This window comes from Pristiophorus japonicus, chromosome 13 (genome assembly GCF_044704955.1).
Source record: "Pristiophorus japonicus isolate sPriJap1 chromosome 13, sPriJap1.hap1, whole genome shotgun sequence".
Lineage (NCBI taxonomy): Eukaryota > Metazoa > Chordata > Chondrichthyes > Pristiophoridae > Pristiophorus > Pristiophorus japonicus.
Genome location: NC_091989.1, coordinates 52655662 through 52671248, shown reverse-complemented (window position 1 = coordinate 52671248; position 15587 = coordinate 52655662). Strand labels below are relative to the sequence as shown.

The window sequence follows — 15587 nt, the reverse complement described above, 5'->3', positions numbered from 1 at the left end:
TACCGCCTTTAACATAGTAATGTGTCCCAAGGCGCTTCACAGGAGTATTATGGACAAAAAACTTTTCACCAAGCCACATCAGGAGAAATTAGAGCAGATGACCAAAAGCTCGGTCAAAGTGGTAGGTTTTAAGGAGCGTCTTAAAGGAAGAAAGAGAGGTATAGAGGCCGAGAGGTTTAGGCAGGGAATTCCAGAGCTTAGGGCCTAGGCAACAGAAGGTACGACCACCAATGGTTGATTTCAATTATCCAAATCATTGGGAGCTCAGGAGATGGGAACTACTCGAATTCCAGTGAGTGACATCATCGTACCATCCCAACTTCCTTTTAAACATTCGGCCATTTATGGGACAGAAGGAACTACCATCTGGCTCCTCCCACACCGATCCCACTCTTTAGGGCAGAGATCTGGTACTTTCATTTCCAACGTGATTTCTTACTCACTTCGTTGCTCTTGCAGCCATTTTATGCTGAATCTTTGCCCCAAGCCCCAAGCAAATTCATGGCCAGCTCATTTTCCATCATGGCACTATTCGAAGAAAAGCAGGAGAGTTCTGGCCAATATTTATCCCTCAACCAACATTACTAAAGTTGATTAACTGATCATTTATCTCATTGCTGTTTGTGGGACCTTGCTGTGGGCAAGTTGATAGCCTACGTTACAACAGTGACTGCACTTGAAAAGTAATTCATTGGCCGTGAACCACAATGGGACGGTTGGAGGTCGCAAAAGGTGCTATATAAATGCAAGTTACTTCTTTCTTTCTAGAGAAAGTATGCTGGGAGCTGTTAGATACCTGCAGGATCAGACATCATTGATCTGGTCACATCTCTTGAATCTGACCACTAAGACCCTGAACAAGAATGAGCGTAAATTTAAAACAGAATCTAAAATGAACAAAGTCGCACCAGCAGGTTTCTCTCACAGCACGTTCATAGGAAAAGAAATCTCCCGGAGAAATCTATTCTTTACGGATGAACATGAACTTTTGCAGCTACCTCATTTCCTATTTGATTGATCACATTTCATTGAAGAAATCTTAGTTAATACAGGTAGAGCTCAAAGCAGATTTTAAAGGAAAAATGTTTTGAATTATTCAAATCCTTCACAGGTGTATCAGAATAACACTTTCAGAGGCTGTAAGGCAGTTGGCTCCTCTTCATCAACGAAAATGTACATATGATTATAACCTCATATTTATTTTAATCACGTGGCTGTCCTTTTTAGAAATAATACACAGGGGGTAATACTAAAATGTGTACACAATTCAAACTATTGGCTCACTCACGAAAATAGTGAGAACATGGGTGACTCCAACCAAAATACCAAGTCAAGGTTTAAAATTGTAGCTGGCTAAAGCTGGGGTGCTCCACATTTGCCAGATTATTTTCTTGTCACATATAGGCAGGAGTTAAGGCACCCTGGGAAAAAAACTATTCTTCCTCGCATCTAATTTAAAGATATGTAAGCTTACACCATAGAGATTAATTTTGGTATTGTGTGGTTTGTGTGCTTCTTTGGTGAGCTCTATTGTCCATCTGTTCTCTTGCCAGCCAGAGCTATCTTAATGAGATATATATTTATTGGGGTTCGACAGCATTGTATGTTTCATTACAATTTTCATCACGAATGAAGGTGTCATTTTTCTTTCTAGATAAACCATGCGCCAACACTCAGGTCTTTGAGAATGACATGAGAACCTGTAAGCGTACCTGTAGATCGCTGTCAGAGTACGATTACACTTGTGGAGTTCAGGACGTTCCGGTTTATGGCTGTGGCTGTCCTGAGGGAAAGTACATGGACAACACTGGAGCTTGTATTGATAAATCAGACTGCCCGTGTTATATTGGTGAACTGGTTATCAAAAAAGGACAAAGCGTCAGTCTGGATGGTAGAACCTGGTAAGTATCTTTTATCATATTCTACAAGCATAGAGTAAATAATTAAATGTGTAAAAATATAACACTGTCTTTTCATTCAGCACTTGTGAAAATGGGAAACTTTACTGTTCAACAGTTCCTACAACCACCAGTCCAGGTGAGCTGTTGCTTCTATTTCTTTCAGTGCCATCAGTATGAATAGACATTAAACTCTGAATTAAAATGGATGTTCATTTCTAAACAAATAGTGGTGATTTTTCTTTCTCAGTATGTCTAAATCGAAAAGTATATTTTGACTGCAGAAATGCAGAGAATCTTTGTGCAAAGACGTGCAGAGGACAGAATATGCCATGTGTAAGTAATATTCATGCATTCAACATTTTCAATGCTATCTTGTGCTTTTCAATATATAATTATTCTAAATTGTTAGTTCACACCATGTCCCATTCTCCCATCGCCCCTGTACTCATTGACCTACATTGGGTCCCTGTTTAGCAACTCCTCGATTTCAAAATTCTCATCCTTGTTTTCAAATCCTTCCATGGCCTTGCCTCTCCCTATCTCTGTAATCTCCTCCAGCCCCACAACCCCCCGAGATCTCTGCGCTCCTCTAATTCTGGCCTCTTGAGCAACCCTGATTATAATCGCTCAACCATTGGTGGCCATGCCCTCTGTTGCCTAGGCCCTAACCTCTAGAATTCCCTGTCTAAACCTCACCGCTTCTCTACCTCTCTTTCCTCCTTTAAAACGCTCCTTAAAACCTACTTCTTTGACCAAGCTTTTGGTCACCTGCCCAAATTGCTCCTTATGTGGCTCGGTGTCTAATTTTCTGTCTCATAATACTCCTGTGAAGCGCCTTGGGATGTTTTACTATGTTAAAGGCGCTATATAAATACAAGTTATTGTTGTGATGTTAAATACAACAAAATAATCATTTTAACTATAACTATTATTTCTTTATGTTTTGTTGTTCCATGAATTCCAATGCAGTGTCACCTCACTATCAGTCTCACTCACCCTCACAATGGAATGGAATGTGTGCAATACATAGATTATGCAGAATACTGTACCTGTACTAATCCCATAATATGTTATCTCAGAATAAGGAAATTGGTGTAAAACCAAGAGTTTTGAATTCATGTAAATCTGCACTGTTTGCATCTCAATGGATTTAACACCAAATTGAAAGAACATTTCTTTCTTTGGTAAAAGTCAAATACTCAGTGTGTACCTGGCTGTGTCTGTCCTGATGATCTTGTGGAAGATGACAGTGGAAGATGTATCGCTCCTGAACAGTGCCCTTGTTTATTTGGAGGAGAAAGTCATGCTGCTGGAAGTACAATCCAAAGGGACTGCAATAAATGGTGAGATTTAACAATTTGAGAAATTAACTAACATTACTAAACAAACTAAATAATATATATACTTCTGCATAACACTAGATAATGTTGTTACATAGAATTACATAGAATTTACAGCACAGAAACAGACCATTCGGCCCAACTGATCTTTGCCGGTGTTTATGTTCCACACAAGCCTTCTCTCACTCTACTTCACCGAATCGATCTGCATAACTTTCTATACCTTTCTCCCTCATGTACTTATCTACCTTCCCCTTAAAGGCATCTATGCTATTCACCTCAACTACTCCATGTGGTAGAAAGTTGCACATTCTAACCACTCTCTGGTTAAAGAGGTTTCTCCTGAATTCGTTGTTGGATTTATTAGTGACTAACTTATATTTATGGCCCCGAGTTTTGGACTCCCCACAAATGAAAACATCTCTACGTTCACCCGACCAAACTCCTTCATAATTTTAAAGACCTCTATCAGGTCACACCACAGCCTTCTCTTCCAGAGAAAACAGCTCCATCCTATTCAATCTTTCTTGATATTTATAACCTCTCAGTCATCCTTGTAAATCTTTTTTTCACCTTCCCCAGTACCTCTATATCTTTTTTTGTAATATGCACAGCACTCTAAGTGTTATTTATATTGCAGTACATGCCAGGGTGGATCCTGGAGCTGTACCAAGAATCCATGTCCAAAGACGTGCCTCGTTTATGGAGATGGTCACTACGTAACCTTTGACGGAAAAAGATACCGCTATGATGGCAACTGTGAATATATTTTGGTTGAGGTAAGTTACAATGGGAATGAGCAGTGTCCTAAAATATTGTCTTTGTATGGCAGAAAAAGAGTACTTGTATTTCTGCTGAACTTTGATATGGAATTCTATATATTATATATGTGTATATATATATATACATATAAAATGAACAGCACAGTAACAAATATTAATATTTGGAGTACAAGATAGAGCCCAAATTTGTACATAATACTGCACTATACATGATGGATCTCCATTAAATATTTTTCATGTTTTTTGGAGACGATTTAATAGACGAGGGTTTCTACGGGCAGTAACGCATGATTGTGTCTTTTACGTTGGCAGCAGGCAAGGTGCCTCATCTACTGTCATACCACAATCTAATTAGCTACCTATTTTTTATTTGAAAATTCTTTTGAAGGTAACATTCAGAGTGTAAAGGTTTAAAATTTTAATGACAGAACAGTGGATTTGCATTTCCCCCAGCTGCAATGGAACCAAATCATAGAGGACTACAGTACATCACTGCCATACAATTCATATTCTAATTGTTCAATCATTGATGATTCACCTATGATGTATTCAGCTCATATCTGAATTGCAAATCGGGGTAATTCTGGTAATCTCAGCAGAAAGCTGCACTTGCAAGAAGCATGATTTGGAGAGCCACAGGGACAATGTTTTCAGTACACCTTTGCCCTGAGTGCCATGTGCTCATGAAAGTGATGGCTGATACAGTGCCAGGAAGGAGCCTTGCAACACCTTCCTCAAGGGGCCATTTTCTGTGTGAGCTCAGACAGTCAAATAAATGAAAGACTTGTATTTATATCGCGCCTTTCACAACCTCAGGCCATCCAAAAATGCTTCACAGCAAATGATGTATTGAAGTGTAGCTAGTGTTGTAATGTAGGAAACACGGCAGCCAATTCACATACAGCAAGGTTCCACCTACAGCAATGAGATAATGACCAGATAATGTTTTTTAGTTATGTTGATTGTGGAATAAATATTGGCCAGGACACCAGGGATAACTTCCCTGCTCTTCTTTGAAATAGTGCCCTGGAATGTTTTGCGAGTACCTTAGAGGGCAGACAGGGCCTCGGTTTAACATCTCATTTGAGAAATGATACTTCTAATCGTGCAACACTCCCTCAACACTGCACTGGATTGTCAGCGTAGATTTCTGTGCTCAAGTCTCTGGAGTGGGACTTGAAGCAACAACCTTCTGACTCATAGGTGAAAGTGGTGCCCACTGAGCCATGGTTGTCATCATCATCATAGGCAGTCCCTCAAAACGAGGATGACTGGCTTCCACACCAAAAAAGGATGAGTTCATAGTTGTTTCAATGAAGGATCTAATATTCCAGGTCCTGAACTACATAGTGCAGGGTAGAAGATGCCTGTGCGTGGATTTTTTTAACGAGCGGTGGCTGTGGCACACCAGCCACCACACGGGCTTGACAGAGCTAGGGCTTGGTCCAGTGGCAAGGATTAACCAAGACGACTGGAGACCTGCACTGCTGCACGGGTCTAGTGCGCACACATATTGAAGTGTGGGCTGGCCCGTGCTGCCCCTGGGCCCGCGCCTCTTCTGGCCCTGAACTCGCGCCTCTGCTGGGCCCCAATCACGTCCCTCTATAATCTCTCACCACTCCTTCACCCTGAGCTCGCTGCTCCTGCTGTACCTGTCCGCACTCCAATCACCGACCTGGACCTTGATGACATCTCTCTTCGCTGCCGTTGACACTACTAAGTGCTGGCTAGTTTTTCTGTATGTTGCAGCTGAACCTTTCCCTTCACTCAACTGGAGTCTACCAATACAGACCTTGCAGCATAGATCACTGACTAATTAGCCGTGACTGATTTCCACCCCCCACCCTAAATTAGTCCAGGGACACAACCGTTATTTGTAAGAGGCACTGCCTCAAAATTTACTAACTTGGGATAGATCTAACAAATGAACTGGATCCCATTTGCTCTATATGGTTTACCACTGCACTAGGTAGGTGCACTTACACACTGGCCATCTGGGGAGTTCCTTATTTGTCGAAGGATATAACACTAGCGCAAGGGTTACAATAAATGTTAAATTGAAATTTTCAAAATGATGAAAACATACAAAAACATTTAAAATTATTTTATGTAAATTTTGGGCCAAATTAAAATGTTGTTTTATTATTTTTCAAAAAATTTAATTTTTATTTTAAATGCTGAATCAAAGGGTGGTCTAGTTAATTTTGAACATGGGAATATTTATTTTTGTTAGAATTGTGTTAATGATTTATTTATTTGGGGATTTATCATAAACTTATGGGGATTCCGTTCGTAAGTGGAACTCCCATAAGCTGATGAGGAATCCTCCTTTCTAATTGGTTGGCCCAACCCACGTGATCCTGGAGATGCTTGCGAACCTCTCGAGTCCCTGGGATCCACGGGCCTTTATGCAGGCAGGCCCAGGACCTGAAGCTCCAGCATCACCAGGTACTTTTGTATTCGTTTTTCGGTCGGCGACATACTCCGGAGGTATGCATCCGACCGCAAATTTTGACCAAATTATTTCGCAGACGCCCGGAAAGTCTCTATGAAATCGCAGGCAATTACGGACCCCAGTTTGAGAACCACTGATCTAAACCATATCGAATTTGACCAATTTCAGGTTCTCTTGGAGTCATTTAATTGCATTTGTACATAAGTTCAAGTAAAATCATCATCATCATAGGCAGTCCCTCGAAATCGAGGAAGACTTGCTTCCACTCCAAAAGTGAGTTCTTAGGTGACTGAACAGTCCAATACGTCCAATTGGATAGACGCACCAACATCAGTGTCCTCATCCAGGCCAACATCCTCAGCATTGAAGCACTGACCACACTTGATCAGCTCCGCTGGGCAGGCCACACTGTCCGCATGCCAGACATGAAACTCCCAAAGCAAGCGCTCTACTCGAAACTCCTTCATGGCAAACAAGCCAAAGATGGGCAGAGGAAACATTACAAGTACACCCTCAAAGCCTCCCTGATAAAGTGCAACATCCCCACTGACACCTGGAAGTCCCTGGCCAAAGATCGCCCTAAGTGAAGGAAGTGCATCCGGGAGGGCGCTGAGTGCCTCGCGTCTCATCGCCGAGTGCACGCAGAAGACAAGCGCAGGTAGCGGAAAGAATGTGCGGTAAACCTATCCCACCCTCCCTTACCCTCAATGACTGTCTGACCCACCTGTGGCAGGGACTCTGGCTCTTGCATTGGACTGTTCAGCCATCTAAGGACTCACAGTGGAAGCAAGTCTTCCTCGATTGCGAGGGGCTGCCTATGATGAAATAGGCAATGTTATTTGCTCTTTATTTAGCTGGGATCTTCATTTATTATGAATATATAAACATTAAAATTATGCAGTATTCATTATGTTATGGTATAAACCTACAAAGTATTAAAATAGTTGAATTATTGAACAATGTTAGTGTACCACCATAAAATTCCATTTGTGATTCACTTTAGGATCGATGCAATCAAGGAAATAGCACACTTCAGATAATAATAGAGAGTGTTCCATGTTGTGAAAATGGAGTGACGTGTTCAAGAAATATCAGAATTTTACTTGAGGTATGTGTTTCTAGTTCATTAAACTGTAAGCACTAAAATATTCTAGCTGGCATTGTATTATAATATGTGCCTTTATTTCTCACACATAAATTGTGATCATTCATTATTTTATACACATTATAAATCATTGGGATTTCTTTAGGGTAAAGAATTCAATCTAATTGATGGACGAGTGGTTAGAGCTGAGAAGTCTTATGGTCAAACCCAGTGCACAGATGATTCCTATTCTCTTCACACTGTTGGGCTCTATTTAATCCTTACCTTTTCCAATGGGATCACTGTGATATGGGACAAACGCACAAGAGTTTCAATCACACTGGATCCAAGATGGAAGGTATGTATATGGTTCAAAACTTGATCTTTCCTCATTCGTAATTATTTATTAATGCAGAAAATATATTAATAAATACCAACCATTTCAGGCAAGAAGGACTTGTTTGCAGAAAAAAATGTTTTTCATCCCATTTTATGTACAATTATACTGTACAACATTATAATGAAAAAGATTACAGAATGTTGAATTCAGCAAGTCTGAGAAAAAATAATAATTTAATTTGTGTTACTTTGGAATGTGATGTAGAATTGTAACATCCGTCATCAAAAGGGTTAAATTAAAGCTATCCTGCCAGTGAAGGTGAGTCAAAGCAGTTCATTGATTCCTGCAACTCACAAGCACTGTCAACACACAAAAGTTAGTGTTTTTACAGTTGAAGGATCAACAGTTAAAAAATGATATAATTGGTCATTCCGTGGATGTGAATTTCCTAGCAGAAGCTTCAGATCACCTAGAAATTCATTTTCAAAGACCAGATCTAGCTGCCAATCTTTCATTCCAAATATATGAATAATCTTTCAGTATTCTCAATCATAAAATATCATCCTTGTGGCTGGCTGGGTGAAATAACGTAAGGGCAGGTTTTCTGCTTTCGTGTTTCTGATACAGAGCATCGCACACCAGGAGCTGATGTCAGGATGTAGGACCTGGAGGATAGGGCAGTCGATGCCTTTGAAGCCACACCTCAGATCGCCTCCCCTCCCAGGCCTGTCCTGCCAGCCCACTCAGATTGGGAGCTGGCCAATATTCCTGCTCCCACCACCCCCTCCCCCCACCAAACCAGCGAGCTGCAGCAGGGGTGCCTGCTTGGTGCCCACAACTTATTGGCGAGATGAGGCCCAGGTCTCAAATTGGCTCGGGCTTCACGTTGGCACCAGCGGGTGTGGGACTAACTTCATGTCCATTTTGGAAACTACTTTAAAATTGACCAGTTGAATACTTAAAAAAATGTCAATATTATAGTGATTAAGATTTATAAAATATATACATTTATTTCAGAACAAAATCTGCGGTCTGTGTGGAAATTTCAATGGTGATGTTGCAGATGAACTAACAACAAAAGGAAACTCTTTAGTGACCAGCACTTTGGAGTTTGGAAACAGCTGGAAATCATCGCTGTCTTGTTCTGATACACTGAATCAAACATTCCCTTGTGACAGAAACCCATACTGTTTAGCATGGGCTCAGAGGAAATGTAGCATAATGAAGGATGCTGTGTTTCAAAAATGCCATAAAAAGGCAAGTTTATAATGAAATATATTATTTGTAATTGGAATGAAGCCTCTCTTGCAAGGTACTTTTGTAACTTCTGACACTGTGGTCTAACATTTTTATCAGGTTGACCCAACCCCATTCTACGATGCCTGTGTCGAGGAAGCTTGTTCCTGTGATTTGGAAGGGAAATATCTGGGTTTCTGTACTGCTGTAGCAGTGTATGCAGAAGCTTGTAATAAAGCTGATGTTTGTATTCGCTGGCGAACCCCCGATCTGTGCCGTAAGTATTTGCATTATTAATAACTGAGGAGCACTTGTCATGATTATTTTACATGTGTATATTTGTGGGTATTGGCTCAGATGTGTATTGCAGGATGTAGCAAGCGCAGTAAAAATGATACATACAGAGCAAAAGGATATATATAAAATATACTTTTGCTCTGCAGAAGAGACTGCTGGCTCAAATTGAGGCTTAAATAACTGGAGGTAGCCATGTAATATGGATAGAAAATTGATTAAAAGCTAGGCAGTTGGGATAAAAGGGACATTGCTAGATTGGTCAAGTGGTGTCCCCCAAGGGTTGGTAATGGGGTACCAGCTTTTCACTATGTAGATTTGGGAATGGAAGGGAGCTGGAATATAGTGAGGTTTCCTCGGAGGTACAGTGAAATATGCAGAAGATAGCAAAAAATTACATAGCGACAAAGATAGATTAAATGAGTGGAAAGTTTAATGTAGCTAAGTGTATAGTAATGTACTTTGTGCGGCTCAGGGAGCAGCATGGAGGCCCCGACCTGCGAGAAATCATCAGTGGCAGGCCGGGGCCATAAAAGGAGTGGCGTGCGGCCCAGCGAGCAGCGTGGAGGCAGGCCACTACAAGGTACAGCGCGAGCTGGTGCAGGAGGGCAACGGCAGCGAAGAGTGACATCAACAAGATCCAGGTCGGTGATTGGAGTGTGGGCAGATGCAGCAGGAGTGGCAAGATCAGGGTGAAGGAGCTGTGAGAGATTGTGGAGAGATGTGATCGGGGCCCAGAGGAGACGTGAGTTCGGGGCCAGTGGCCCAGGGGCAGCACGGGCCAGCCCGCACTGCGATATGTGTGCGTACTAGTCCATGCAGCAGAGCAGGTCTCCAGCTGTCTTGGGTAATCCTTGCCACTGGACGAAGACTTAGCTCTGTCAAGCCCGTGTGGTGGCTGGTGTGCAACGGCCACCACACATTCAAAAAATCCACGCACAGGCATCTTCTACTCTTGAGGATGTAGTTTGGGTTCTTCATTCGAAACACCTCTAAACTCATCCTTTTTTTTGGCATGGAAGCAAGTCATCCTCGTTTCGAGGGACTGTCTATGATGTTGATGAGTGTACTTTGAAGATAAGAATGGCAGGTGAGTGTATAATTTAAATAAGTGCTGGAGGGTTTGATGAACAAAATGATTTAGGAGTACAGGTAGATGGGCGATTAAAAATAGCTCAGACATGCATAAAATAATCAAAAAACTTAGACTTCATCATAAGAGTTTTACAATGGAAGTGTCATGTATCCTACATGGTTACTGCTTGTACTATTACAAGGTGTGCCACCAGGGGGCACATCAGAGGCAAAGCAAGCCCTCACCTGAGGGTGGACCCAGCACCAGAGAGCAGAACAGCACAGCACTCGAGGCTCAGACCGCTCAACACGGCTGTGTGGAGGTGATCCAACTGAGATGATCTGAACGCACCTCCAGTGGCAGGACTTCTGAGGAAGAAAATCGGAACCAAAGGCGACTTCCTAGCTTCGGTGGCAGAATCCGGGGAGAAGAGGATCACCGCAGTTGACATTGTGGATGGCGCCCAAAAAACAAGGTGATGCGCTGAAGAAAAAGATGGCGGCGGCCAGACCATAAGGTGCAGCGCTGATCGAGCAATGTGGCACCAAACGAAGAAGAGGATTGGGGTAAAGATAGCAAGGCTCTCTTAAAGGAAGCCTGCAACCCACCACACTTAAAGGGACAGTTCCACACTCTCAATCAATGTAAGAGCAACTGTGAGTTCGATGTAAAATGTGCAATTGATGATCAGAGCTGTGTACATGCAATAAGCAAAGAAAAGTTGCGCGATCGCAATTGGAGCTACAAATTATTTACAATGAGTAATGAAACGTTGTGCGATGTAGGATTTCGACTGAATACAGTCAATGCAGCGGGCAGACACCCATCGGGAGCGCACAGGTCCAGCGAGCTACCCAATGTAGTAGCCTGCGTCCCTGGGACCCGAGTTATGTACCATGGAGTGTGGCCACAAGCAGCCAATACATACAAGCTGCAGAGCAAGCGATCTCAGGAGGGCAACAGCACCGGTATCGATACCCTGCCCCTGATCGGCTCCACCTCTCAGCCACCCGATGGCACCAACTTCCATGAGCCTGAAAGAGAAAACCGAGCTAAGGCGCAGCCCCCAGATCCTGTCACCACCAAGGCTACACCTGAGAACGAAGGGTCACCTGCAACAGTTCTCCCAAATGGGACCGGGAGCAGCCAGGATCCCAAACCAAATAACACCCAGGCAAGCGAGTCAGCAGTTCCCTGTGCACTGCCAGACGACTGCTCCCCAGGGAGCAGCAGCGACCCGGGGCGCAAGGAAAGGACAGGGAGGTCACAGACATCTGTGAACCTGCCCGACGATAGAAGCAACGGCAAAAGTCCCGAGAGCAGGCAACTTGGCAACTGCCAGCACTGGGCACTGCACTGCCGCCAGACTACCTGGACACCATCCAGCAGTTCTGGTACTAGATTGTCTTCACACACCAGTACTGATTCCAAGTATATATCAAGTATGTACCTCACCAGTCAAATGTACTTGCCTCACAACTGTACCACAAATGTAACAATGTAAATGCAAATTTTTTCTTTTGGACTTGAATGTATATGAATGTAATGAGCCACCGGCATAATTTATATGTGGGTGGGGGGGAGAGAATGGAGTGGTCATGGATGCACAAACAGAAACCACCAGCACCTCTACTGCCAACGAAACACCACCTACTCACCCAAGATGGAAATGACCCTCCAAAGGTCAACCAGATAGAGCTAAGCCCAGAGTACAGTCAATGCATGAAGGCGATTTGCACTAAGGATTTGGTGACGTCATGTATCCTACATGGTTACTGTTTGTACTATTACAAGGTGGGCCACCAGGGGGCACCTTAGTGGGAGACTTGTAGGTTACCTGTACAGGTGTGCCAGGCCTAGTATAAAAGGCAGGCCACCAGGTGTGATCCTCACTCTGGAGTTATCAATAAAGGACTAAGGTCACTACAGTAGAAGTACAACACATTGCCTCGTGGAGTCATTATCAGAGCATCTAAAGACATAACAGGAAAAATTAGTACTGAAGTACTGGCGAGATTTCACTTGGAATATTTAAGCCGGATTCTGTGCTCAGAGGGAGTGCATTGCAAGAAATCGCAAGCATGTAAGTTATGATTTTATATCCTTTCATTTTAATGGGCAGAAAATCTTAAGCTGTGTGTCTGCAATTTCCTTTGATGCATGCCCTTTGAGCACCACTCCCTCTGGGAACACAAGCACAAGGAACCAGCCCTATTTTAGTCAGATATGGATGCCTACCTTAAGAAGATATACTGGCCTTGGAGAAAGTCAGGTGACGACTTATCAGGATATTACCTGGAATAAAGGGACTTAGACCTGGTAAACTTGGATTATGTTGTCCTGACACTTGGTTGGTTAAGGGATGATCTAACCAAGGTGTTTAAAATAATGAAAGGAATCGACAGAGTGGATAAGAAATAACTCTTTCCATTAGTTGGGTAATCCAGAACAAAGGGATTTAGGGCTGGATTTTCGGCTTTGATGTTTTTGGGGTGATAATGATGATGGGGCGGGAAAGTTAGCGCCCAGGAATAGTTTGCGCCTAAGTAGGTAAGTTTGGGCAGCTGGGCCCTGCATCAGGGATCACAGCGCTAAGGGAGGCTTTGTACACTGGGAATGCTCTGAGAGACGCCTGCGGGGGGTGGGGCAACCTAAATATAAGCCACCAAAACATTCCCAAAACTTTGCCCACACCACTGTTGTACAGCTTTCTTGCTCTTTTCGCTTCGTTGCTTTAAACACCGAATTACACACACGCAGTTGTCGTAATGGCAGGATCAGGGGCTAGAACCTCCCCACTTTTGTGGTTGTCGCCCAAAAATGGCCGTTATTTCCAGCATGGGCGGTAAAAAAGGGTTTTCAGATCGCCGGCTTCTCGCCCATTCTCAAAACGCCTAGTTTACATTTTTGAAAATGGGCGTTACCGCAAGCGATGTCAAATGGGCGGTTGCGTAAAATTTTTCTGACCTGCCGTAAAGTGTGGCCGTCCTTAGCAACGGCATGGCAACGCTCGATTTCCGCGATTCTGCAGGTGAAGGGTCACCATGACATGCGCTGAAGAGGAAATAGAGAGAGAGGGACTGAAGGCGTGTCTGGGTGTGGTGTGGCTGCTTTTGGAGGAAGGAGGAAGACTTTAGAGCTTCACAGCAAGTAGGCAAACAAAAATTAGCTTGTTACCAGCCACATATTTGATCGAATTTGACCTATAATGGAGGGAGAGGAGGAGGCATCACAGCACGCTGTGGAGACTGACGCTGGAGAGAGCAGTGAGGTGGGAGAGGAGCACATTGGAGGCCGCAAAAGAGCCAGGAGGTTCTTGGATGAGGCAAATACCTCCCTCCTGCAGGTCGTCGAGTCACGCTGGGGTGATTTGACACAGGGAGGGCGTTAGAAGCCCACCCCAAAAGCCTACCAGAAGATATGGACCGAGATAGCAGAGGTGGTCTCGTCGGCGGCCAACGCGCTACGTGAGGGCAACCAATATCGCAAACGATGGAACGACTTTGTGAGATCCACAAGAGTAAGTATTACATTGATTTACGTGTACTTATGTATTTATAAAATTCGATTTGTAACTCATGAGTGACTATCAGCAGATGTGAGGTCTTGCACTTTTACCAGGAATGTTTTACTCAAAGCCTGCGGTGGTGTATGCCTTTAGGTAAGGAATGATAATAATCATAATAATCATGATTACATCTGTCGGTTATGTCTTGTATCAGTCCCTGTGACGTTACCTAGCAATGATATCACGCAATGATCTCATACCGTGTCATCCTTGTATCTTTTACAAAAGAAGTTATCGACAACGAGGTCCGAGCAGAGGCAAACGGGTGGGGGGGCCACCAGTCCCCAGCAACATCACTGAGATGGAGGAGCGAGTGCTCGCAGTCGTGGGGAAGGACCCCCGGACAGTCACGGACGCATCTGCAGACCCTGAAGTGATGTCACGTGAGTAAAGCTTACACCATTGCGTGATCTAAAATCAATAGATGCCACACCAACTCATATCCGAACAATCATATGATAGATAATTTCTAAAAGTATCATATAAATAATGCTGGCCTCATGAAAATCATTGCAATGCAGAATGTGCTGGTGGTCATAAAATGTGATGTCTGCAATGATTTTGAGAGTGGTGGTGCTTTTGTCGGCATATGCTGTGTGTAGCGCTGGACTCACCTTGTCACCCTAGCACCCCCTTCTCCTCTAATAACCTCATTTGTGTTTTGCAGCTCAGCCAGCAGCGCGGTCCCAGGCAAGGCCACAGAGGCCAGAAGGTGGGGCGCGGGGCAGGAGTCAGCGGACGATCCTACTATATCTGGTGCTGAGGAGCTCCGATTGTCACCTGTCAATCTGTTGGGTCTGTTCTTGACGGATGAGAGCGCGGACTTCGAAGAACCTGCATCGGCACGCTCCAGAAGCCATTCCACTCCAAGGCCATCTAGTGGTCCTCCGGTCATTCCCACCTCCACTCTTGGGGTACTGGCCCCAAGCACCTCTCCACAGGCTTGATTTCTGCAATGAGACTGAATTATTGAATTTCTGAATTACTATACACAAACCAGATCGTTTCCTCACATGGTAACAAATGATACATACAAATAGTTAACATACAGATAAATGACCAGCTACTCATTATCCTGAAGTCATGTCTCACTGCGATAAATCGAATCCCACCATGAAGTATTGTAAACACACAGGTGATCAGATAGACACATTTGAATGGCTAAATGTCTCCATATCATCGTAGCAGCCTGTTTCGATCCAAACATCCTCTGTTTTAATCCAAACTTCAATCTTCAACTTTTATTCCGATTTCTCCAGACTGCGCCGAAGCAAAGCGTTTCAGAAATGTAGGCTTTCGCTCCCACAACCACCACAACACAAATCGCAAAAAAAAATTAAAAGAAAAACAACCACACTTACCTTAGTAGTCCATTACTTACGTCTTCGCCGATGGATGGTTGGACCGCCCTGATTTCCCAGGCAGTCAGTGCGAGGCACACTTCAGGCGGATAGGTCAGGCAAGTGTTCAAACTCGCACTGGTGTCGCAACTAGGGGCATTGCACCCTAGAG

General features: G+C 43.6%; 1 protein-coding gene across 1 annotated transcript in view; it reads left to right on the top strand.

Annotated features, from left to right (window-relative positions):
• Positions 1-15587, top strand: part of LOC139278095 (mucin-2-like) — an 85435-nt gene that overhangs the window by 26809 nt on the left and 43039 nt on the right. Inside the window, exons 16-24 of the mRNA XM_070896753.1 lie at positions 1655-1901; positions 1982-2037; positions 2149-2234; positions 3093-3244; positions 3882-4020; positions 7482-7586; positions 7729-7920; positions 8920-9159; positions 9259-9415. Of these exons, the coding sequence (XP_070752854.1) occupies positions 1655-1901; positions 1982-2037; positions 2149-2234; positions 3093-3244; positions 3882-4020; positions 7482-7586; positions 7729-7920; positions 8920-9159; positions 9259-9415 (1374 nt within the window). The remainder of the gene's footprint in view (positions 1-1654; positions 1902-1981; positions 2038-2148; positions 2235-3092; positions 3245-3881; positions 4021-7481; positions 7587-7728; positions 7921-8919; positions 9160-9258; positions 9416-15587) is intronic.